This window comes from Python bivittatus, unplaced genomic scaffold (genome assembly GCF_059951505.1).
Source record: "Python bivittatus isolate LINGU-HERP-01145 unplaced genomic scaffold, Pbiv_v1 ctg000330_np1212, whole genome shotgun sequence".
In the NCBI taxonomy this organism is placed as follows: Eukaryota; Metazoa; Chordata; class Lepidosauria; order Squamata; family Pythonidae; genus Python; species Python bivittatus.
Genome location: NW_028277058.1, coordinates 36,039,874 through 36,066,207, shown reverse-complemented (window position 1 = coordinate 36,066,207; position 26,334 = coordinate 36,039,874). Strand labels below are relative to the sequence as shown.

Sequence of the window (26,334 nt, the reverse complement as noted above, 5' to 3'; positions counted from 1 at the left end):
AAAGAATGAAATAAATGGATTTGGCACAAGATATTACTCAATTTTGAATTTTGGAAAAAATGTTCAGAAAGCAATCTTTTAGGAGAAATTTCCAGGGAAAATCATTAATACACGAAAAAGGTTTCCCTAAATATTTGAATATTCTCAGTATTCATAAGAAAATAGTATGATCACAAATGTGAAATACCTTTCTTATACACACAGTTTAGGGCAGGTTTTTTTCAAACTGAGTTCCACAAGAAGTTGTGGGGTTGTAGAAAGACTAAGGACAAAACCCCAAAAATTCTCTCAAATAGAGCCAATTTTGAAAAAAATTAAAAAACTCCTGGTTTAAAGAGTGCTGAATTGCTTTCAAAGGGCAAAAAGAGTACAGCTTCAATATAGACATTAAAAAAGCAGGAAGGATGAGGCCCACTGACAGGAGGAAATCTATGTCTCCACATTAACCTCTTCTCAAAAAGATAGTATCAAAAGTCAGTCCTCTTTACCCCAGAGTATATTGATTTCACTGGAAATATAATTCCAGTTATACAAGTATCCTTAAGAGTTTTTAGTATTGTTTGGATTTCAGAATTCATCCACTGGAAGAAAAAAATTGTAATCGTTTTAGACATAAAGGAATTTTGAGATCAGGAGCTTTTTATAAAAGTTTGCTGGGGTAGCATTACTTTTTTGGCAATTTGACTGAGATGAAATTACTAACATTTACAGAAATTCTAATTTATGGTTGCAGAGATAAGTAAGGGTAGCATTCTGATGGTGAAGCAGAAGTAGTCATTATTTTGCTAACTGATAGACTTCACACATTCAACCTGTGTAAGAAACTTAAAATGCTACCCAATTAGAGCATACCCTTTAGTGAATGTGAAGAGATAATGCCAAACACAATTACTACAATTCAGCAGAGACAATGACTTGCTTAAGCATATGTGCTGTCACAACCATGAGTAATGAAATTGAGTGTGAACCCTTGTCTCATGAATTTAGTACCTGTTCCTCATGCAAGAATAGTATGAACATTTATTCTCAATTACACGTGAATGCACTGTTATGCATAAGCTTGCATGCACTTTGTTCTATATACTGACTTTTTAAAGATTTCCTCTACCCTCTACTTAAACTAGTGGATAGTAGTAGTAGTAGTAGTAGTAGTAGTAATGAGGTGAAATTGAAAATTGGTTAACATCTGGCAAAACCGAACTGATAATGAAAGATCCAATAAAAGGAGCAGCACCAGGCAACTACAGGCCAATTACCTGCTTACCAGCAACTTTCAAATTGCTAACTGATGTGGTAGCTGATGCAGTTCAACAGCATCTAGTTTAAAACAAGCTCTTTCCATCTGAGCAGAAAGGAGACTGCCCAAATAGCAGAGGAACAAAAGATCAGCTCCTAATTGATGATTTTGGAAAACTGCAAGAGAAGGAAAAGCAACTTGAATATAGATTGGATTGATTACAAGAAGGCATTTGACTCCCTGACACATGATTGGATAATCAAATGCCTAGAAATAACAGGAGTCAGTAGAAACATCAGAAGCTTTGGGCAAAGACCAATGGCACAATGGAAGACAGTTGCTGGTCAATAGTGATAGAGTGGGAGAGGCTAATATCAAGAGAGGAATCTTTCAAGGAGACTCACTATCACCACTACAGTTTGTCATTGCATTGATTCCTCTGTCAACAACACTGAACAAGTCAGGCCATGGCTATCAAACATCAAAAACATCTGCCAACCTATCCCACCTCCTTTATATAGCCGATCTGAAGCTATATGGAAAAACACCATCTGAAATAGATTCGCTGCTCAACACTGTCTGAGTATACAGCCAAGATATTGCAATGGAGTTTGGATCAGACAAGTGTGCCACCCTTACCATCAACAGGGGAAAAATAATGAAAACTGAAGGAATCAAGATGCCCTATGGAAATAACATCAAGAGTCTGGATGAAGGATCACTACGAATACCTGGGCATCCTTCAAGCTGACAACATCAAGCACATTGAAGTCAAGAAGGTTAGTAGTGAATACATCATGAGAGTGAAGAAGATCTTAAAGTCCAAACTCAGTGGAGGATATACCATCCAGGCAATTAACACCTGAGCAATTCCAGTCATTAGATACACAGCTGAAGTAGTGGACTGGACTCAAGCAGAACTAGAAGCCCTGGATAGGAAGACCAGAAAATAATGACAGCGAATCTTGCCCTTCATCCATGCAGCAATGTTGACAGACTCTACTTACCAAGGAGCATAGGTGGGCATGGAATGTTGCAAGTACACCAGACAGTTGAAGAAAAAAGGACATTAGAAGAATATCTGAAAGACAGTGAAGAAGAGGCACTGAAGCTAGTACACCACAAAGGCTTACTGAATACCAAAGAGAACAAACTGGCTTATAAGAAAGACCAAATGAAGAATAGAAAAGAAACATGGCAAGGCAAAGTATTACATGGCTAGTACAGGCACACACACATAAAACTAGCAGGCAAAGCAGATAACAACAAGACCTGGCAATGGCTAAGAGCAGGAAAGCTGCAGAAAGACAGAGGGGCTAATTCTGGCTGCACAAGACCAAGCCTTAAGAAGAGATGCTTACAAAGCCAGAATCGAAAAGGCAGCAACAGACAGCAAATACCGCCTCTGCAAAGAAGCTGAAGAAAGAGTGGACCACCTAGTTAGCTGCTGCAAGAAGATCATACAAACTGACTAGAAACAACGGCAAAACAAAGTAGCAACTATGGTGCATTGGAATATCTGCAAGAAATACCATTTGCCTGCAAGCAAGAACTGGTGGGACCGCAAAACAGACAAAGTAATCGAAAATGAAGAAGCTAAAGTGCTCTGGGACTTTAGAATTCAAACAGACCAGCACGTGCCACACAACACCCCAGACTTAACAATTGTTGATAAGAAAGACAAAAAAGTCTGGATAGTGGACACTGCAATACCTGGAGGCAGCAGAATAGAAGAGAAAGAACTGGAAAAAATCACAAAATACGAAGACCTGCAAATAGAAATAGAACAACTGTGGCAAAAGAAAGCAAAGATAATACCAATAGTTATAGGCGCCTTGGCTGCAATCCCAAATCATCTGGAGTACCACTTGAAGACCACCGGCATTGACAAAATCACCATCAGTCAATTGCAAAAGACAGATTTACTTGGAACAGCTTATATGCTGTGACAATACCTCTAACACCATCAAACAACATCATCTGCCTATCCCAGGTCCTTGGGAAGGACTCAATAAGTGGATAAAAATGCCAAATCCAGTCTAAACATATGGCTGACTGTGCAACCAATAATAATTTATTAAATATACAGTATATGCCATCCAGCTCCCAGTGACTCTGGGTGGTTTACAATTATTAAAACATTTAAGACATTTAAGGAACAATACAAAAAACACAAAAAACAGCACAAGACGATGGTAAAGAAAACAAACCCAGAAGGGAACTGAAAGGAAGAAAGGGGCATCTGTCATTCTCTCCAAAGGCCTGGGTGAAGAGCTGGTCTTTAATACCAGTAGGGTGGGAGTCATTTGACTATCAGGGAGTACTTCATTCCAGAGGTCAGGCACTGCTACAGAGAAGATGTGCTTCCGAGGTCCAGAAAAACGGGTAAAACTAGCACATCTCCTTCTATTTTTTTTTATTTTTATTATAATGTACAGTAGTTCTTCTGAACGCATTTTCTACCTCTCCTTTCTAAAATCATCTCAGCAATTCCACAGTCCCAATCCAGGCTACAGTAACCTCCCTGTAATGGATGGCATGAGCAAGGAGGATACTGGAATGGAGGAACAAGGTTATCAGGAGGGAGGAGGAACATTCCAGAGCAAGTGCTTTCTTAGTCCCCAGCAGGAACGTGGGAAGACAAAGAGGATGAGGCTGGCCCCTCCCTAGAGTCTCACGGGGTATGTCCATAGTTGCTTTAGCATAGGTTAATCTGGCGAGATTCTGTGTATTAGGTGCAAGCTAATAAAGGGACTATATTGTATTGGACTGTCTTGTTGCTGTTCTTGGGCTGGGCCTGACACTCCCAAACTATTTGATTTCCTTATTTCTTTTTCCTTTTGACTGCATAGCTTCCAATGAAAGAGTTATTCCCTCACACAGGGGAAGGAAGAATTATATACTATATTAATTATATTATTAAAGTTGCAAGATTTCTGGAATGATTTCACTTCTGTCTTTGCAGCCATTTATAAAGAGTTAAACACTTAAAGGACAGCAGAGCCACTTCACTGGTCCACCATCTCCCACTAAGCCTGAACATCTTTAAGGGGAGAACTAAAGCCTAAGCAATACATCAGAAGCCACTGTTATGTTGGGTACCTGACACGGGCTCATTCAAGGAAAGGAGACATTTTGGTTGACATTATATGATAAGAGTTTTTCTTGATAAAGGAATTAACCAAAACATATAGGAGAATAACTCCAAATACCCAATACAGCTTCTAATTTTCATTTTTCTTGTTATGTTTACATAGTTGCTTAGGTCCACCCTTTTGACTTTTTTGCAGAGCTGAAGCACATAGATCTCTGTGCACACAAACTTTTTCTGGAGCTGAAATTCTGTGAAATCAGGGTTTTTTCTTAAAGGAAAAGTCTTTGCATGTAGGCTTTCTTCCTACAGATGTCCATGCCTAATAAATGAAAGTCAGGAGCTATGTTTCTCTTAACAGTTGGCTTGGCACAGCTGCTATGCTAGTTCATTTCTACTGAGTTGAAAGAACAGAGTTCTTTTCAGGAAAAAAAAATAGCTGAAGCTTGTTTCAGATCTCTGGGGGCAAACTGGTAAGAGCTGATAGCAGGAAGCATAGCGAAGGAGTTAAGGAGGTATGGAACCTTCAAAATGTAGGCTAGCAGAAGACTCACATATACAGTACTTTCAACTAATTACAATTTTCCTCCTGATTTACAGATCTTAAGCTCTCAAGAAAATTGGTACAAAGCTGAGTTGAAGAACTATGAGGGATATGTCCCAAAGAATTATATTGATTTTCAGGTTCCCAGGTAAGTATATAATTTGTACATTTACGTCAGTGTTTTAAGGTATTGGGTTTTGTGTACACATTTAAGAAATCATTTAGCAAACAGAGGTAAAAAGAAGGAAGTGGCAAATTTCTGGAAAAGAGTTCTGTTTCCTTTTTTCACCTACCCTCCCTGGCCTGGCCTGGCCTGGCCTGGCCAAATAATGGATGCTTCAGTATCCACTTGGAATATATTAAGGGAAGCCAAGGAAAAGATGTATATGAGGCACAAACACCAGAATTCCTTGTAAAAGTACCTATAATTTCTGCCACTGGTGGAATGTGTAGTTCCTGTAGTCATTCAAAAATATCAGTGTTGACTCATTAAAAAAAAAAAGCAAAAACCATTTTCTCACTAGACTTGTAGCATCACCTAATCTTTACTATGTTGATATAACAGTAATGAAAACATTTTTTTGTAATAACTTTATTAAGTTTTTAAAAAGGAACAGTAAAAACTAACAAAAACTAGTACTGAGAGAAAGAAGAAGAAAAACAAAACTGAAAAAAAAAGAAAATAGTAAAGATCAAAGGTACAGAAAAGAAAAGAAAAAACAAAGAATTGACTTCCGACCCTCCTTGCAACAGATAAAAGTAACATCACTACCAACCACAGCTTGGCTGCAGAAACACTTGAGGACTCTGGCTGAGTATACTAGCTGCAACTTCCCATTGTTTTCCAATGGCTGTCTCACATAAACCTGGCGTAAAGACTGTTTACGGTTAAAATAAATGTGAGGGGAAACTTGCAAATAAATGTACCACAAAAGATTCTCTCTCAGGTTTATTCCAAGCAAAAGGGGTCACAGCATCTGGTTGGCATGGCTGCCCTGCTGGTATGTGAAGCATGGATGGGTGTCTGCAGCCATGGAACCAGGAAGAGGAGTCATTAGTCATCCTGGAGCTAAACTACCTTTGGCAGTTGATGTATCATGTGAAAATGTGAACTTTATAGTCTTTTTATGTATATAGTCTTTTTATATAGTATTATTTTTTAGCTAATTTAATATGGGTATTTATATTTTTACTGTTTTTAATGTTTGATCTTACTTGTGAGCCGCCCAGAGTCACCCACTGGGGGAGATGGGCGGCATATAAATTTAATAAATAAATGAATAAATACATCAAATTCTTACTCTAAGTTTAAAGCATAACTTCCATTATGTCTATTAACCCGTATTATTTCTAATCATCAAATCCATACAACATAATTTCATTTTTTGTTTCCCACAAAAAATCCAAAAAAGGTTTCCAGTTAGCATTAAAATTGTACAATATCTTATCTCAAATCAAAGCTGTCAGTGTTGCCATCTCAGCCAACTCCATCAACTTCACCATCCATTCTTCCATTGTAGGTAATGTCTTATCTTTCCACCTCTGTGCATATAAAAGCCTTGCTGCTGTTATCATATATAAAAACAAAGTACCATGAGTTTTTTCCAACTGTTTATCCATCAAACCCAAAAGGAAAGTATCTGGTTTTGACTGAATATTGATCTTTAAAATCTTCAGTATACAGATATGTATCTGATTCCAATTTTTTATTTTTATATTTTATTTTTTGCTTTTTTACAAGTCCACCGAAGATGATAAAATGTCCCTTCTTCTTGTTCACATTTCCAGCATACATTCAAAGTACCTTTATACATTTTAGATCATTTTTCTGACGATGTACCAATAATACATCACTTCATAAAAATTCTCTTTAAGGTTATAATACAATGTAAATTTCAGTCTTTTCTGCCACATATTTTCCCATTGTTCCATCTGTACATTGTAGCCAAAGTTTTTAGCCCATTTTGTCATACAGTCCTTAACTTGTTCATCTTCTGTCTCTAGTTTGAGGAAAAGTTTATACAGTACATCTTTGCAATATAACATGTTCATCATTAGTACATAATTCTGCTTCAAATTCAGTCTTACCATATTCAAAACCATACATCCTTTTATCTATTTTAAATCTTTCTCGTCATTGTACATAAGAAACCATTGGCACATGTATCCTTCTGATATCAATTCCTCTTCTGTCTTTAAAGTCCCTTTGAGAAAATTCCAACACATCACCATAAGTTAACCATTTATTTTTATTATCATTTCTTTAGGTAATAATGGTATAGTGGCCTCCTTCCAAGACTCTGGCATTCCACCTTCCAGCAATATAAAGTTCATCATAGATTGCAGTGGTTGTAGAATTTCATCCTCAAAATTTTTATAATATGATCCTGGAAGCCCATCTGGTCCTGGGGCTTTACTTGGGTTAAACTTTTTTATAGCTTCAGATACTTCCATTATTGTTATGGGTCCATTCATAATTTGTCTTTGTTTATCTGAAAGCTTTGGCAAATTTTGTTTTTTTAAGTAGTCATATATTTTTTCCAGAGAGAGATCCTGTCTTTTATATAAATTAGAGTAATACTGATAAAAAAATTTTTTTGAATACTCTCATTGCCTGTTATTACAGTATCACCCTCTTGAAGTTTTGTAATCATTTTCTTTTCTTTCTGCTTTCTTAGTTTATACGCCAACCATCTCCCCGGCTTTCCTTTATCTTCATTTGGAGTATAAAGTCCCAAGACAAATTGTAATTTGACTTCTACTCTACAAATGTACCATGTTCATCAGCCAAAACTAATTTTGGTTTTAATTGTGGGTTAACATATAACACAACTCCATTAACTTTTTTTGGACCTGCCAAAATAAATTCTTATCCCAAATTCTTATAAATCAAGTATTTTATGTCCTTCTTTTTAACATGAGTTTCTTGTAATCAAATTACATCTTGTTTAAGTTTTTTTAAATGTGAAATACTTTTCTTCTCTATTTTGGAGCCTTTGCACGATTAATATTCCATATTAGCCATTTGTAATCCATAATTAAGCCAGTAGTTTAGAAAAGTCTATAACTGTGGCACCCAACTCAGAGTCCTCTTTTTCATCTTCCTCCTCGGTCTGTTTGACTTTTGAGGTTGTCTGCTCTTCCTCCACTTGCATCTCCTCCAGGTCTCCTTTAAATTTTTCCAGAAATTCTTTGGCTTTATGAACAGAATTCAGTTGAAATCTTTTCTGTTGGGAAGTAAAAAGGTGTTATTCATATATACAATGAAAAAGTGAAAGAGGCTGTGGGTGGGAGAAAAAACATTATTGTTGCAAAAATGGAAATGACAGAAAGATACTGTTTAATGTGTAAAAGGGAAAATTGCAAAGCACGTAGTCAAAGAAAGCAAGAAATAGTTAAGATTAAAAGAGGCAGAGAAAATGAATAGCTTTGTTTCATCCACAAACCTGGCCAGCTCACTGCTTACCCCTAAGTAATTTATGAACAAGTTAAAAAGCACCAGTCCCAACACCGATCCTTGAGGGACTTCACCTCTTACCTCCCTCCACTGAGGAAAAAATGTTCATTTAATTCTACAGTTTGCTTTCTGCTTTTTAACCAGATAGCAATCCATAAAAGACAGGTGTCTGCTTAGATGTCTGCTAAGTTTACTCAAGAGCCTTTCTGTCAAATAGCCAATTCTATCAAAGGCTTTCTCAAAATCCAAATACACATTGTCAAGAGGATCACCTCCATCCATGTACTAGCTGACATTTTCAAAATGCTGTAAAAGATTGGTGAGACAGGGTTTATCTTTGCAGAATCCATGCTAATTATGTTTCAACAAGGGTTATTCCCCTATTTCATAGTTTAGATTCTCTTTGGTTACCATTTCTACCAATTAATATTAAACTGACTGGCCTAGAATTTCCTGGATCTTCTCTGGATCCCTTTGTAAAAATTAGTGCCACATTACTATTTTCAGATCTTTGGCAATGAGCCGGATTTGAGTGACAAGTTACTTATTTTTGCTAATAGATCAGTAATTTCACATTTATTTTAAGATCTCTTGGATAGATGCCATCAGGACCTGGCGATTTGCTATTGTTTAGTCTCTCAAAACATCCTAAATTACTTTGTTATTTCAATTTGCTTTACTTTTTCTTATTCCCTACCTGAATAAGTCAGTTCAGTTTTAGGTAGCTGCCCTATAACTTCTGCAGGAAGTACAGATAGAAACCATTCATTCAGTTTCTTTGCAATATCCCTGTTCTTCTTAAGGAACCCTTTTAACAGCTCTGTTGCTTCCCTGGCTGTTTTTTTGCTTTCAACATAATCGTTGAAAAGTTCTTCCTTATATTTTTTGCCTTAACACTCCTCAAATTCTTATTTTTTAAATTCTTTATCATCTTACATTTTTTCTATCAGAATGTATACTCCTTTTGTTCTCATTAAGACAAGCCTTTCGTTTCCATAATGGAGTTTTCTTAATTTTAACAGCTTCCTAGATGTTATTAGTAAGCCATGCTTAAATTGAACTTTTCTTTCAACAAGTCATTGAAATATGTATGACTGTGAGAAAGAAAGTGAATAAGCTTGAATTATGGAATGTTTCACCTGAATATGGAGTTGAAGGTTGGTTCCCCAATGCCCAATAAGATCTGGCAGAGAAAATCTTGGAGATTGCCCTGCTGGGGTTCCACTATCAATGGAACATCATCTTCAGGGACCTCAGGAGGGAGACTTGTTGGTGATTGCCCCCATCCTTTGACACAAACTAACCCCAGATATTTGATACCTCATCCTTTATTTTTGAAGAGCCAAGAAGATATGGCTCTTCAGAAAGGCATCTGAGGACAAATGAAGTTCATGCTATCCCCCAGATGGTGGCATATCTGCATGACTGAATTGTTATTAATGCTTTTGTTTATAATCCTGTTATACTGGCACTTTCTAAGCAACAGAAAGTTCGGAAACAGAATGGTATATAAACTGAAATAATAAAGAAATATAAGAGCAGTATATGATGGAAGCATGCATTAGAATTAATGGAATGTTCAGTGTTCAACACTGATCACAGAATAAACCAAGGATGTGAGATATGGTTTAATGTTTTTATAGATAAATGTATAAGGAACTCTTATGATGTGTGAAGGCTGGGGACGTATGCATACTTTTATACACAGATAATGACGTTGTGGCTGAGAACCTCAGTGATTTACAATAATTGCAGTAAGAAGTGTGGATCTAGAAATTAATGTATCAGAAACCAAAATAGTTGTGGAATTAATGTTTGCAAGTTTATACATAGCAAAAAAATTAAAGCAAGTGGATGAACCTCAGTAGAATGTTAACTAAAGTTGGGAAAATAAATGGAGAAATGTTGAGATGTAAATGCTGATAAAAAGGTAGTGGCTAGATATGATCCGTTGCAGGATATTAAAACAAAAATTACTATAAATAAGTGTGGGCTTCTCCCCACTTGTTATATGGAACTGAGACTTGAGTATGTCAGGAGTAATGTAAGTTGAATGAAACAGAAGTGGCTTGGTCACAGAGAAAATGAATAAAGATTAAACTGCAAGACAAATATATGAAAAACATGAATGAACTGAGAGGAAAGGGAAGTTTGAAAAAGTAGAAATGGGCTCAGGCTGATGAATCCTCAAAAAGAGAGCAGCTTTGTATTTCTTACTGCTTTTTGTGCTCTGTATCACATGACTTATCCAGGAAGGAAATAGCATGTGAATCCAGTCATTATAGCATGAAAACCATGAGTTTTGTGGCTTTTTTTTCCTGTTATTGTGAACCAAGTGACAGTGGCTTCTTAACAAGTAGTGGTTAAAACAAAAGGCCTTATATCAATTGGAATATGAAAGTGGTAGAAGCAAGGATAGTTTGCAAGGATAAAAAAGTATGGAGCAATAATAATGAATGGTGTTGGCATAAAATAGATTTAATTACAGTTGTTTCTTTCTTCGTAACTCCTGCTTTTAATTTCTTTGGCTTATGACTTCATACTCATTTATATACTCTGCATAAAGTTCTTACTCTTTCAAAAATTAGGATGATACATGTGTGTGTGCGTGTGTGTCTATACCTATGCTAATATTTTTATTTCAGATGTACAAATGAACATGAGCACTATACTCATAGGCATTTCTTTTGACCTTCTGCTCTGCTGCCACCTTGGGACTCCTGACAAACCAAAACAAAACAAGCTGGCTTATACTTCATTTTAAATTTAAAGTTGATCAGTTTTTCCTCTTTGAAGTGCCTGCCCTTTAGTTTATTGCATTAGGGTGATATATGCTTATCTGTATTAGCCTCCTGAACTATATTATTTATTTAGTTCTCTACACATAAATCTTAATTTTTATAGTAATTGTATTAAAAATTACAATTAAAAAGATAAAAACTAATACAGACTAAAAAAATAAAAGAAAAAGAAAAAATAGAAAGTGCAGAAAAGAAAAAATAGAAAACAAAGAAAAAATAAGAATATAGTAAAGAAAAAGAATATATATATATATATATATATATATATATATATATATTATATACATATAACTTCCCCTTCATCAAAAGTATAAACAATTTTAGTAACTTATCACCTTCTCTTAAAATACAACAAATGATCTCTTCCCATATCCCATTTCTTATCTATAACCAAATCCTTAAAAACCTCATCATATCAGTCCTGGTCAGCAAAAGTCCATTAAGGGTTACCAGAGATAACAACATAATTATTTTAACCTTGATCAAATAAAACCAACTTTATATTCCTTCCTTTTACTTTTAACCATCTTGATCTTTAGTTCCTTCAAATAATCTCCTAGACCTTGATTTCTTTTCATTTTTTCTTTGTCCCTTCTCACAAAATTCTTCGAAGCTTTAACGAGCCTCTTTTGTAAATCCAGTATAGGATTGGATCATCCAGATCACTCTCTTGGCTTGTTATTTGTATATTCCTTTTAATTATTAAGACATCAGCCAGCTTCTTTTGTATGCCCAGTGTAGCATCTTTTTCCATATCATTCTTGAAGCCTGTCGTTTTTAAATCTACTTTCAGATCAGTCTCAGTCTTGTCTGGTAAAACTTGTTCCTCTTCCATAACATCTTTTAAACACAGGTTATCTATAGAGGCTAGAAGGAGATGATGATGATGATGATGGTGATGGTGATTGTGATGATGATGATTGTGTTGTTTCAGAATAAATTTTGAAGCATTTCCTACCCTTGTATACTTTTTAAATCAGGCTTACTCTCTCTCAAATTTTCCATTATCATCACCTACGATTTGTTGCCTTTGACAGCTGGTTCCAAGAGAAAGTATCCCGCCACATGGCTGAGACGATGCTCAGGGATAAAGGAGTTGGTGCTTTCATAGTCCGAGCTAGTCAGAACTCCCCAGGAGACTTCTCTATCTCTGTCAGGTAACAGTGATTTGCTTCCTTCTTCCTTTCTCTCATTTAAGAAAGATGGATGTTGGGAGGCAGGGGGCTTTATGCGATAGGTATCTTAAAGTAGTGTTTTGTTCTGTGTGTGCAAGAGTGGTTTGTTTATTTCAAAATGTGTTCCCTACCACCATAGGAGCCTCTGGATGGCCCATAACAGTTTTTTCCAATCCAGCTCTTGTAAATATGTTAAAACTCCAGGTTGGAAAAGGCTGGTTTCTCATATTATAAAAAATCCACCAATAAAATCCAGTACATTGTTAACTGAGGAATAAGTACTTAATACTATGCATTACTTACTGAGAAGTAAATCACTCAGTGGGGCTTCCCTTAGGTAAACGTATATATGATTTTAAAGACTTCTAAAAGCAGACACAAAACAGTCCTAAATCAGAAAACACTTCAAAACAAACAAAAAGTAGCAGCTGTTACAAATACTTTAAAACTAAACCTTTCCAGGAATTTACCTGCATTAATCTATTTTAGCCAAAGTAACAAAGAATCCTGTTTAATATATTAAACAAATGTATTATGACTTAACTTTAATTCCTCTAATGCATGAAACATCCTGTATTGGCAGATACCTATTCTCTAACTTGCCAGAGGCAGGATGGAATTTTTAGGTGGAGATTAAACACAGACTAGGAAAATTAACATTAAATTGCATGTAAAATAATTCACGAGAGCCATTTTGGTGTAATGGTTATGGCATCAGGCTAGAAACCGGGAGACCATAGTTCTAGTCCTGCCTTAGGCATGAAACCAGCTGGGTGACCCTGGGCCAGTCACTTTCTCTCAGTCGTAGGAAACAGGCAATGGCAAACCACTTCTGAAAAACCTTGCCAAGAAAACTGCAGGGACTAGTCCAGGCAGTCCCCAGGACTAAAAAACTGACCTGAAGGCGCACACATCCTCATCCTCATCATTATTATTATTCACAGTGACCATTCACAAAACTTGAGTAATGGTATCACAAACATCCTAGATTTGGTAAATTATTAACCCTATAGAGGAATAAAAAGCCATTATCTAGACTAAGCCTTTGAAGATGACAGAAAGTAATTTCTTTGTAAGTCAAAACTGCTGAGTGCTTAATTTAAGAATGACAATACAGTAATGTCAGTAACTTGGATTTATACATGATCACAGTGCTTATTTCTATGGCTATCATATCTGGGCTTCAAAAATGCAGACCACCACCAGATGACTGTGAAGAGATCTTTGCTCCCATCTAGTGATCTTCCAGATTTTTGCAGCCCAAAGATAGTAGCCCTATTATGTCAACTTGGTAGATCTTGCTAAAACAGATTCCTCCCTCACTTCGTGAAACCAGTGAGGTGGAAATTACCTACACCTATTTCAGACTGGAACAGCTGACAGGCACAAGAAGGAAAATTTGAGAGAATTGAGGTGCTTTGCATCAAGCAAATATTGCCCAGTAATTACATATTCAAGCAGATGCTTGATTGGATTATTTTTTGGGTGGCTGAAAGCTGTGGTTTTGTCTGCTATGCCAGGTGTCCAGTTGCAAAGAAAATGTACAAAGGAGCAACAAAACGGAAGAAGCTATCATCATGGTTTCATAAACTTGTGGGATGTTCCAGGGTTTCAGGCAGAACTCTTTCCATGAACTATGTTTTAAGTCTTTCAAATGCTCCCAGACACAATCAAAAGTATTGTGAAGCTATTCTTTTTCCTTCCATAACAGATTTTCCTTGTGTAAAGATAAAATACAGAGGAACAAGGGGATATTGCTTTCAAGTGTAAAAGAATATGAGTATTTTACAGTGTAGTTTATTTTGACTTAATGTGATGTTTGAACCTACGCATTCTGGCTTAAAGCTGCATGAAACTCAAGCCAGTATAACTTTTTCCATAAATCATAGTTAAAAAAGACAAAAACAAAATCCATCTTACTATTATTACAAAGTCAAGTAATAAAAGCCTCACCTGGAAACACCACAAGTATAGGGCTACTGTATCTCAGCTGCAAAAATCCAGATGACCACAAAATGGCAACTGAGAAATTCTAATTCTTTCAGAGTCTAATTCTTTTCTGCCATCTAGTGGTCATCTAGATTTCTGTGGTCCAAATGTGATAATCTTATCCAAGTAATTTGTCTTGTGTATGATTTAATTGGGAGAATGGAATGGATGATCAAATCATATATTCACTGCAGTTTTCTAGGCAACATTTTTGGAAGTAGTTTGCCATGGCCTGCTTCCTAGGGCTGAGAGAGAATGATTGGCCCAAGATCACCCAGCTGGCTTTGTGCCTAAGGCAGACTAGAACTTGGGTCTCCAGTGTCTTATCTGGTAGACCAAAATAAAGAATAAAGCCCCCACAAAAATAATGAGTAAAGCCCCCAAATATAAACATAATTTAACAAAAATGCAGGGTTGTGCATCTGCTGGGCTCCAACCTTCACTCACAACATACCCTCATCCTGCACTAGACTGAACAATCAGACCTTGGCTGCTGTCCTGAAGCCTAGGAAGAAAGGAGCAGACCAGATCTCTAAGGCAAAGATTCCAAAGAATGGGGGTAGCAGTCTAAAATGTCTGCTTTCAAGACCCCATCAAATGACAATCTTCTAAACATGAGACCTGGAGGGAGTTAGCCCTTTTTGATCTGATCAGATGGGCAGATGAATATAGGAGGAGGTAGTCCCACAGATAAGAGTCCAGAGCTATGTAGAGCCTTAAAGGTGATAATTAGCCCCTTGAGTCACACCTAGAAGCCAACCAGCAAGCAATGGAGCTCTTAAAATAGTGGGGTTACCCAAGTGTATCAGGATATACCCATTACTGCACACACTGCTGCATTTTTTTAAAAAAAATTATCCCTTTTTTTTTTATATATAAATAACTCAAGGCAGCAAACATACCTAATTTTGTACCAACAGCAGCTTCTGAATGCTTTTCAAAGGCAGCCCTATGTAAAGCTCATTACCGTAACACAAGTGGGAAGTGATTAAGGCATGAGTAAGAACCTAAAGGCTGGCCACAGTTAGTGTAGATGTGCAAAAGCTGTGCTAGCCACAACTGCCACCTGCTCATTAAGCAGGAACCATGAGTTCAAGAGAACACCCAAATTGTGAATCACCTCTGAACACAACTCCATTCAACTTCATTCAAAGTCAAAGATGGTATTTCCTTGGAATTGTTAGGTCTATAAACCCAAAGCTACTCCATCGGAGGAATTCAGTCAGTCCTTTCCTCCCTATCCAAACCATGATAGCCTCCAGGCACTTATATATTTGTTTGGCCCTGGGGCAAGATGTATAATTGGGTATCATCAGTGTGATAGCAGACCTCATGCTGATGGATGACTTCCCCCAGTGGTTTCATAGAGATGGTAAAGAGGAGTGGAGAGAGTAGAGAGCCATGAGGCTCTTAACAAAGTAGAGACTTCTGAGCAGATCTCTCCTCCCCACCCCACACCAACTGAAATGCTGGCTCTTACCTTTAAAATCCTAAATAGCTTAAGCCTCAGTTACCTGAGAAAATGCCTTTCTTTTATATGATACTCATCACTCATTAACCCATCTCCAGTGCCAATAGCTTCTCTGATGGTGACTTGAGACTAGACCTTCCCAGCCATCATCCCCAGATTGTGGAACACACTGCCTGTAGATATCAGGGGTCTACAAACCCATCTTTTCAGTCTGGCTTTCAATAATTTTAATTGTTTAAGATATTAAACTATTTAATATGTTTTAATATGAGTTGCATTAACTTTAATATATGTACTGTATTTAAAACATTTAAATGTAAACCACCATGAACCATTTATGAAGAATGATATAGAATAATAAGTATTAGTATTTTCACAAATAATTCAAATAATGCTTTTCATCTAAAGGACACCAATTTATGAATGTTAATACAGAGTACAAATATGATAATGCTACTTTAAAATTAGATGATTGGATTGCCAAATGTTTTGTATTCTCCATTGGTACCCAGGCATGAAGAGGATGTCCAGCATTTCAAAGTGATGAAGGACACAAAGGGCAATTATTTTCTATGGAGTGAGAAGTTTCAGTCACTAAACAAACTTGTGGAGTATTATAAGAGTGTCTCCATCTCCAAACACAAACAGATTTTCTTGAGAGAAGAAACCAAGAAAGGATCACAAGTAAACCTCAGAGAGGTCAGTTTTTATGACAGAGTGGAAGAAAAAGTTGTAATTAGATATCCTGTAAGGTGACTTTTGTCATGAGATTAGCCACCCTATCAACTTTTACATGAGTTGTTTCTACATAGGGGTTCTCCTTCCTTTTACCAATTTTATATAGCAGGCTTCCTTAACACAGGGCTCCCCAGTGGTGTTAAATCATTACATCAGCCATCCCAAGAAAGCATGGCTACTGGTCTGCTGGTTGACAATGAGACTTATAGCCCAACACATTAGAAAAAACTGATTTGGGGAAGCTGGTTATGTGCTGTGCTAGATCTATGCTATCATTGTATGTACATCTATCAGTGCTAGAAGGCTAATTCATTTTGGATCTAAGAACCAAGTAGTTTTAACTCTTTCTAATTAAATTCTAACCAGTCTTACATGGCCGTCTTCCTAATCTCTTTCCAGAATTAAAACAATTCTGTGAATACTTCATTAAACATTCAAGGCTGAGCCAGCCTTGCCTTTTATATATATCAAAAGTGTTGATTGCCTTCATCATAGTGAAATATTCACCATACAGATTCTAGAGACATATTCAAACTCCACTCAAAATAAATTTCTGAAGACTTCTGTAAAAAAGTAAATAATGCCTATCAGTTTAACAAAATGTTACAAAACCATTTCTAAAACTTTGTGGTTCCACCAATGCACAATCAAACATACAGTAGTCTTGAAATAGGGAAGATTTGTGACAACAGTAAAGTTCCAAAGAGTGGCCACCCTGTCAAAATCACTCCCAAAAGCACAGCATAAATGCATCCAGGATGACTTCCTTAGAACATCATCAAAAGATCTGCAGGCATCTCTCATCATGAGAAAATCAGTGTTCAAGATTCCAAAATCATAAAAGCACTAGATACAAAAGGGGTTCATGGGAAAGTAGCAAGGATCACTACTGATACTAATTTCAAGTTTGCCAAAAAGCACTGGGGCCAAAATTCCAGTCAAAAATGGAATATTGTGGGCTATGGGGTGTTGTTAAATCTGGTAGCAACCAAATACTGCATTCCACAATAAGCTCATGCCAGCTGGTCAAGCATGGAGGTGGTAATGTCATGGTTTGGGGGTGCTCTGCTGCTTCAGAACCTGGACAACCTGAAGGAAGGAAGCACACATTCTGTGTAGAATCGGAGAATTCTACTGAAGAATATCAGCCACATGTCCATCAGCTAAAGCAGAAATAGGTCATGCAGAAAAACAAATAATGCCCAAAAATACAAACTAGTCCATAAAAGAATGAATGAAGAACAAATTCAGTGATTTGGAATGGAGAACTCAATCCAGACTTAAACTGCATCAAAAGTGTGGCAGTGCATGAAATATGCAATTCATGATAGAAAACTTTCAAGTGTTACTTAATTGAAGCAGTGCAGTGTAGAAGAATGTGCCAAAATTGCTATATAGTGATGTGAGAAATTGATCACCAGTTACGGGAATCATGTGGTTACAGCTATTGCAGCAAAGGTGCAACCAGTTAATGAATTTAGGGGGCAATTACACAGGCACATTATATGTCAGATGATTTTGTTAATCATATGAATGAAACAAGCACCAAACTCAGACTACCTTTATCAGCAGGATCCAAAAACATTCAATGGCAAAGATATGCAAAAATTCAGAAAATCCAAAAGGGCAAATGCTGTTTCACAGACCTATATGCCTATATACCTTCTTTGGCCAGCCAGCACTTGGTTGAAACAAACATCAAACTGTCACTATCATTAACTGGCAGTGGCCTGGGCCACCTATTTAGAAAGTTCACAAAGATCAAAAATTCAGGAAGGGATCATGTGTAGTCATACTGAGTAAAACCTATAACAGTATATGAAGATGCAGGGAGCTTGTTGCTAACTTGCTAACACCTTATTTAAGCCTTTTATCATTCCTTTGTAACATTGGGCTCATCCACACAGCCCAGTTCTGAGTCTCCCTGCTTACCACTGGTTGAGGACATGTCATTTGAGGACACTACAGCCTCCATCTGAAGGCCAGCTTGCTGCTAAGGCAGGCTGAAGCCATTTCTCCAAGATACTGGGTGGCAAAGTCATAAACAGATATTGCGCACCCTGAGCATTGTTGGAATAAGGGGAGAAATACCACTTTAACACTGATAGAGTTGAGGACTTATGCTTGTCTCATTCATGGGCTGGGGATGAGATGAAGGTAATGTCATGGGCTGTACCAGCACACCTGAGCCTGTAGGATAAAAAGCTGGAAATCTCTTCTTGCATAAGCCCATTGGTTCTACATACCCTGGCCCCATCTCCTTATTATGAGTAGGTGCTTGGTAGTTCCTGCTGCTGCTACAACATATCTTTCAGGGAGTATCTCACCTGGTGACCTTCCCCATAATAAAAAGGGCCCTGACCACCCATATTACATTGCTGGCAATAAAAAGAAAAAATGAAACATTTCCTGTAATGCAAATTCCTTGTCTTGTAGCGTAAAGACATGCGACTAGAGGTTTCAACCCTTTCTTCCCCACTTGGGGAGACAGACTAATTTCAGAAGAGATGAACAAAAACAAAACTGTATTTTTATAAACAGTAAGAATCCTTTTTAAAATAAAAAATGCAAACCTTCATTGTTTAAGAAGTTGGATCTGGTTTGGTGAAAAGTCAACTGACAATGTAATGCACCATACTGATCACAAGATGCCATTCTTCTCCTTCTCCTTCTTTGTATTTTTTTATTATTATTATTATTATTATTATTATTATTATTATTATTATTATTATTATTATTTTAAAAAGGGAAATACTAAGATATTCTGGAACATGTCTGATGTATCATTCCAGGCTGTCATAAAGAATACAATTACTGAGTTTAGACAGAGATATAAAGAATATTAGACTTCTGCACATACAGCAAACAATTTAAAATTTAATGCATTTAATATTTCTGTCTAAAATATTTACTGATTTCTTAGAGACAGCCTGAACTTCAAAGCAAAATTCTCTGCTTCTTTTCCTGGACCTTCCAAGTCTCTTGGAGTAATTCTAACCAGAGTGATTGGGGAGAGGTTGAACACACACACATGTGCTCATCTTTTCCCAGCTCAGGCACAGGAACCTTTTGCTCCATTTGTGTGGAATTCTGCTTTTAATTTTTAAAGAACATCACATTTTCTCTGTTAGAGTGAGAGGCTGGGGGAATCTCCTGAGTATACATGCTTAAGCCCATGCCTCAGAAGACATGTGTATTCAAACTTAGATACACTCTTGCATTTAGACTGGCAGGGAGGGTACAGTACTGTATTGTGAATGCAAGTTGGCTATTCACAACATGACTAGGGCAGAAAAACGATGTTGTCAGAGCTTATATGAAACAGTATCAAATTCAAGTCCATGAAATATTCTTTGACTTTATGTTCAACTACTGTCAGATACGTTTGTCAGAAATATAAACCAACTATTTATACATTTGTCATCAGCTTAGATGTGTTTCACAGGTTATAGGAAAGCGGGGTCAGGTTGTAGGAAAGGTAGAGGAGTATAAACTGGGCTTCCTGGTCCATACAACAAAATACCTTAAAGTAGCTGCAGAACTGAGATGTAAATCAAAGATTAATTGCTCTGGAGCTATAGTAAGCACATGGCTTGCATGCTGATAATTCCTGGTCCAATCCTTGGCACCTCCAGTTAAAAAAACTCAGGTAGCTGATGATGGGAAACACCTGTGTCTGAGCACCTGGAAAACCACTGTCAGAGTAGACAATACCAGGCAGGATAGACAGCTTGACTTGGTATAAGGGAAAGCAGCTTCCTCTGTTCTTATGCAGTTGCTTTGTCACTTGTGCTAGTAAGTGGTTGAAGATCCCAAGTCATTCTCAGGAAACATAGTTTTAAAGGACTATACAGAATGATAACACACAACTTTCATTCTCCAGGTAGAACAAAACTGCCTTTTTTAAAATTCTAGGTTATTGTTAGCCCCTTTAATAGGCCTGCTTGGACAGAAAGTTGGGATATAAATCAGATCAAACGAATAAAGAATTGGGATTATTTATTTGTATTGAATATGAAGATAATAAAACAGGGACACTGACACCAATGTGATGTAGCAGGATTACACAATATGGGAACTACAGCTATAATGGAAGGAAGTCACATATATGTATGACAGAAGAGAACAGAGGAACACAATGATTCATGAGTACATTAAAAGAGTGGAGGAGTGCTGCAATTGACCTCTAGAAAAAGGGTTTCTACTCTTTAACTTAGTATACAAAGTATACTTCCACCTAGGAAAAAAAAATTACACTATGAAACACATCACCTGTATTTATTCACAAAGCAATCTACCTAAATACAAAGAAGGCTTTGAGGTTTGCAACAAAGGCATATTTTTCAGTATAGTGATAAAAACAGCCACAGATATTGGAATAATTCAAGCACTAAAAAGAGAAAATAGGTTATTTGGGAGAGATCCCAGACCACTGACAATTTATTTCAGCCCATGCTAGAACTGCAAGATTGCAGTCATTCAGTGACTGCAAATCATTTTACCCAAGACACAACTGAGGAAATGTGCACTGAAACCACAATAACCAAAGCCCTGTTTTAACAAGGAAGTGGACGCTAACATTAAATTACCAGGATATGAGTGCTGAGACAAGAAAAAGAATAGTATGTGCTCACAAGAATAATAATGTTTTTATAGGCCTTATGGTGAGGAGGAAGAGCTCTTGATAAAAGGAATGTTAAATTATCGACTTTCTTTCCACCTGTAACCCATTTAAATGCTTAAACATTCTAGAACATTAAAACATATCAGAAAGTACTGTATCAGCATCAGCAACAGTACAAAAAGGGTGAAGCATCTATAAAGACAGTCATGCTGAAGGATAATGTTTTTGACCACGGAACTACTGATCATTTTGGATGAGATTTTTACCTTGCAATTATCTTGCCTCACTCATGGAATTTTATGAGAAATCCTGGAGACTGTCTCCTCTAATAACCCTCTTGTGTTTTGCCATTGTTTCTTCCATCTTTTATCTTTCCAGAAAAATATTTGTAAAGGGAAAAAAATAGGATATTTGCACAGTGCCTTTTGATTACAAGCTCTTGGAGCCTTCTTGTCGGAAGCACTCCTTTTTCCACCCAAGATCGGACTGTTCTGTTTTAGGAGAGCCGCTAAAACCTGGTTTTTAAGGAAAGTCCTAGGAGAGAATCTAGTATTAGTTAGAACCCCTAATCTGAATTGTGCTTGGATATTTTGTTCTCTTTCTTAGTATCTTTTGTTACAAAGAAAAGAAATCACTTTGTGTTTTGGATATGAAACCTCCGTGGCTTTGAACTGTTTACCACCATTACAGGAATCTCTTTTTTTCTCATTAGCAATGAATTTATGTTCATATAAATGGGTGCCAACAGATTTAAGCCCCCAAAGCGAAAGCAGGCATAAAGCATGACTGAAAGTCACATAAAGCTAAAGAAAACAAAATTAACAAAGAGTTGAGAATCTTAATTCCCTTATTTGCAGAATGGCATAAACTGTAGGAATTTGTAGATCTACTCATTCAAAAAGTTCAATTTGTAAGATTGACAAAGATGACTAAACACTAAGTGTGTGAGTTTAGAAAAACCAGCTTCTGTGGTTTTGCAGAAAAGAACATGATTTAAAAGAAAATAACACAGCCATTGCTCAATTACGGAAGCACTCTCAATGTATTTAGAGACATGAGTCTCCCTTTCAAATGGTCATTGCAGCAAGCTACTACATGAAATATTAAGTAGTTCCTTTTTAATTAAAAAGCAATTCATAAATATACATGCTGTGAATATACTGCAAACAAATATTAGATTTTAGAGATAAAATATTTATGTAAGCTGATACTTTTTGTGTATTATAAGCAGTTCAAGTTGGGACTGAAGATTTTTTGTTGCTATTTTGGTAAACCTCATTGGTTGCTGTCAGTGTTAGATGGTAGTTATGTAGGGTTATCATATCATAACAACAAAACTCCAGATGACCACTAGATGGAAACAAAGATATACAACCTTTCTGCTGGCAACTAATGGTCATCTGAATTCTTGCAACCCAGATATGGTAGCTTAAATTAATGGATGCACAAGATTTCTCAATACAAGTAGTCCCCAATTTAAGAATGAGTTCTATTCCTAAGCTCTGTCCTTAAGTTGAATTTGTACTTAAGCCAGGCAATATTATTGTATAATACTGTATAAGTAGTACTGTATAATTTAACTCGAACCATTGTGTATTTAACTTGAATCATTGTGTATTTAACTCAAATTTTGCTACAATAGGCTCTGTTCTTAACTATGGGTTGTCCTTAAACTGGGTGTTCTTAACCTGGGGACCACCTGTACAGCATTCCAAATTATTTGCATGGCAGGATTCAGATGACTTTGAATATATTCTGTGTGAATGATTACATGTAGTACAAATGAAGATTCTAGCCAATTAGTATTTGTAACTAGTTCAAGCACCATTTCACCCTTACATAAAGCACAGGCCAAAAAATGACTCTGCCCCCCCCCCCCCGGCCAAATTTGCTTCCAGCTATTTGTAACCCAATAGACATAATCTCACCAGGATTATTGTTGTCCGGTAACTGCTTCTTAGAGTTCTTATAAGCTCCAGCTCATCTCATAAGTAGTAGTAATCAGCTACCTTGTATTTTGTTGGCCTCTTTTTCAATTATCTTAAATTTTTCGAAGCATTAGGTTTCTTCCAGTGACACTTGCTTCCTCCTTATGTACCAAAATGTTTAGGTTGTAGCTTCATTATTAATGCTTTCAGTTTTTCCTTCATCTAATAGTGAGTGATTTGTTGTGAATGATTTTGCTGTTCTTCAAGGCCTCAAAATTTTCTCCAATACCACATTTCAAAAGCTTCTATTTTTATTTTTATTTTTATTTTTTTGTTCAGCCTTTCTGATGGTCTTTCACAGGCACATTACATCTAAGAAAACCTCATCCTTGATAATAAGTACCTAACCCATGAATCAAAGAAAAAGGTCCTTAAATCTCTATTAAAGGCCATCACAGTTCCACAGAAACAAAGGGAAGAAGGGAGCTGATCCAGAGTTATAAACCAAGATCCCTAACTGATAACTTAGAGACTATAACCCTGGAGCGAGGAACTGAAAGAAAGCCCTGCTAAGAGGAATGTAAGAGCAGACAGCCACAGCCACGACTAGAGGCTCTAAACACAAGGGCTTTTCGTTTAAACTGGGCTTTGGCTGGAACAGGGAGCCAATGAAAAGCCCTGCACTGTATGAAGGCCTGAGACTAACAATGGAAGGTCCACAAAAGCTTAAGCAGCACTGTTCTGACTAAGATAAGGGGATGAAGACAGAAATCAGAAATACCTGCTAGGAGACTATTAAAATAATAATCAAGCATGAGACAAGCAAGGCACAAACCAATAATCCTGCAGTCTCCTCCACCAGAAACACCTGGCTCCTAAGAATATTTATCAAGTAAAATTAGCAACCCTAGCTATAAAATCACTAAAAGGGCCCAAAATCAGCAGGTCATCAATGAAGACCTCATGTTTGTGGATAGATTAAACTGGAGCAACTTGGGAGCCCTGAAGACAAATAGGAAAATGATTCAAGATCAGCCAAAACATGATAGTCTTATCAATATTTCAGTTTAAGGGAGTGCTTAAAAGAATCAGGAAACCTACCAGAAGTTAAAGAACAATTCGCCAGGCAGGTAATGTAGAACAGGAAATGGGGTAGAAGAGTAACATAAAAGGAAGGAAAAGGATCAGCAGGTAAAGTAGTAGAAGGAAAACCCTTCATGGTTTGTCAAATGCCATACTCCAAGACAGGGATAAATTCAAATGCAAGTACTGGCATCCAATATTTGCCTTAAATATTGAATTTTCTTCAAAGAATCCAGTTCATCTTCAACTTTGTTTCATACCCTGAAGCCAAATTTTCCCATTATTTCCAACTTTAGCATTCTAGTTGCCAGTAATTAGTGTGACTATTTATTTATTTAAGTACTTGTCAGCAAGGTTTGCATGTCATCATAGAACTTCTATTCCTTCAGCATCTGTAGTCAGAACATAAACCTGGATTACTGTTATATTGATTTCCTCACCTTTGACTCAAATGGAGATCATTCTATCATTTTTGGATTGTATCCTAAACAAATTTCAATAATAATGATGGCTACTCCAGTACCTCTGTCATTTTTCTTGTTTGCAGTAGATCTAATGTTCCTCTGATGAGAAGTGACCCATTCCAGTCCATTTCAATTGACTGATTTCCAGAAAGTCAATGTTCAATCTTGATATTTTTACTCTGACATCAAGTTGCCTTGATTCATGGTTCTGTCATTCCACATAAAAAATATGTAAGGGTGTACATATTTTTGCAGCCCTGAACTTTTCTTCTGGGAAGGTAACATGCTGCAAAAGAAAGCTCTGCTCTCAGGTATAATCTTTATTTCCAAGAATGTTTCTGGGCCCTAACCCAAAGATGTTCTTAGAAAGTAAAAAGTAATGGATAATTGGAGTTCACTTTTTTGTTTGGAAGGAAAAAACACAGAAAACATCCTGGAATGCTAGAGACAGTGTGGCTATCCCAATGGTTTGCTTACTTGTAAATTGGACTAGTCACGCTAATACAGCTGTCTTAAAAGTTTTTCTAATCCACAGAAGTTTATGCTGTAATAAACTGGTTTCTAAACACCACCATACTCTGTTGCTTTTGTTGAATCATAGATTCATGTGATTATGACTCTGGGAAAACTTACAAGAAATCTAAGCTGAAAAACAGGGACATCTTTTATGGGAAGGAATATTTAAGAATAAATATGTGGTATAACAGGAAAAACTTGTTTCTTTCCAGGAAGCATGCGTTAAGAACCAATCTAAAAAGGAGCAGGAAGTGTTCCATCCATCTATGAAAGACGCAAGGCCATCAGAGCACAATAAGTATGAGGATCCTTTTGCATCTTGGCATCATAAGCAGGTAATACAACGATCAAGAGTAGGCAGAAAATAGATCTGGAGCTATGTGATATATCAACAAGGATTTATTTCTCAGAATTTTTAATAATGATAACAATAAAAATGATTACCTATCTAGACCTGTTTCAGTCAGGTTTCAGGCTGGGATTTGGTACTGAGACAGCCTTGGTTGCACTTGTTGATGAACTGTGGTAAAGCTGGAATAGAAGTGGGGCATCCATCCTAGTGCTCCTTGATATCTCAGTGGCTTTTGGTACCATTGATCACAGTATCCTTTTGAATTGGCTGCCGGGTTTGAAACCGGGTACACCGTTTTATGGTGGTTCTCATCCTTCTTTCTTGGCGAGTTCCAGTCTTTGTTGGCAGGCAGAAAAAGGTCATCCCCTAGGCCCCTATTATGTAGGATGCCACAGGGTTTGATGCTCTCTCCCCTCTTGTTTAACATCTACATGAAGCCACTGGATGAGGTCATCTGTCAGTTTGGGGTTTGGTATCATCATCAATAGGTTGATGATACCCAATTATACCTTATGACTCCAGGCTGGCCACATGAGGCTCTTGAGTGCTTGGAAGCTATGCAGGCCTGGTTGGGGAAGAACTGACTCTGACTCAATCCTACAAAGACTGAGTAGCTGTGGATATTAGGAACCCCTGGATCCAAGGACTTTCCATCCATAATCTTGGATGGAGTAGCACTTACCTGCTCAAGAATGATGCACAATATGAGGACTCACAGCTCCTGCTCAAAAAACAAGGGGCAGCTCTGGCCAAGGGAGCCTTCGCTCAGCTCCATATTCTGGATTAGGAGGCCCTTCAGACAATCATGCCCTAGTCACCCAAAGGTTCGACTACTGCAATGTACTCTACATGAAAACCATTCAG

The 26,334-nt window shown here is 37.0% G+C and overlaps 1 protein-coding gene across 1 annotated transcript in view; it reads left to right on the top strand.

Moving 5' to 3' along the window:
• GRAP2 (GRB2 related adaptor protein 2) overlaps positions 1 to 26,334 on the top strand; it is an 83,920-nt gene that overhangs the window by 44,419 nt on the left and 13,167 nt on the right. The window contains exons 3-6 of the mRNA XM_088141023.1: positions 4,929 to 5,020; positions 12,168 to 12,287; positions 16,278 to 16,464; positions 25,331 to 25,453. Coding sequence (XP_087997149.1) covers positions 4,929 to 5,020; positions 12,168 to 12,287; positions 16,278 to 16,464; positions 25,331 to 25,453 — 522 coding nt within the window. The remainder of the gene's footprint in view (positions 1 to 4,928; positions 5,021 to 12,167; positions 12,288 to 16,277; positions 16,465 to 25,330; positions 25,454 to 26,334) is intronic.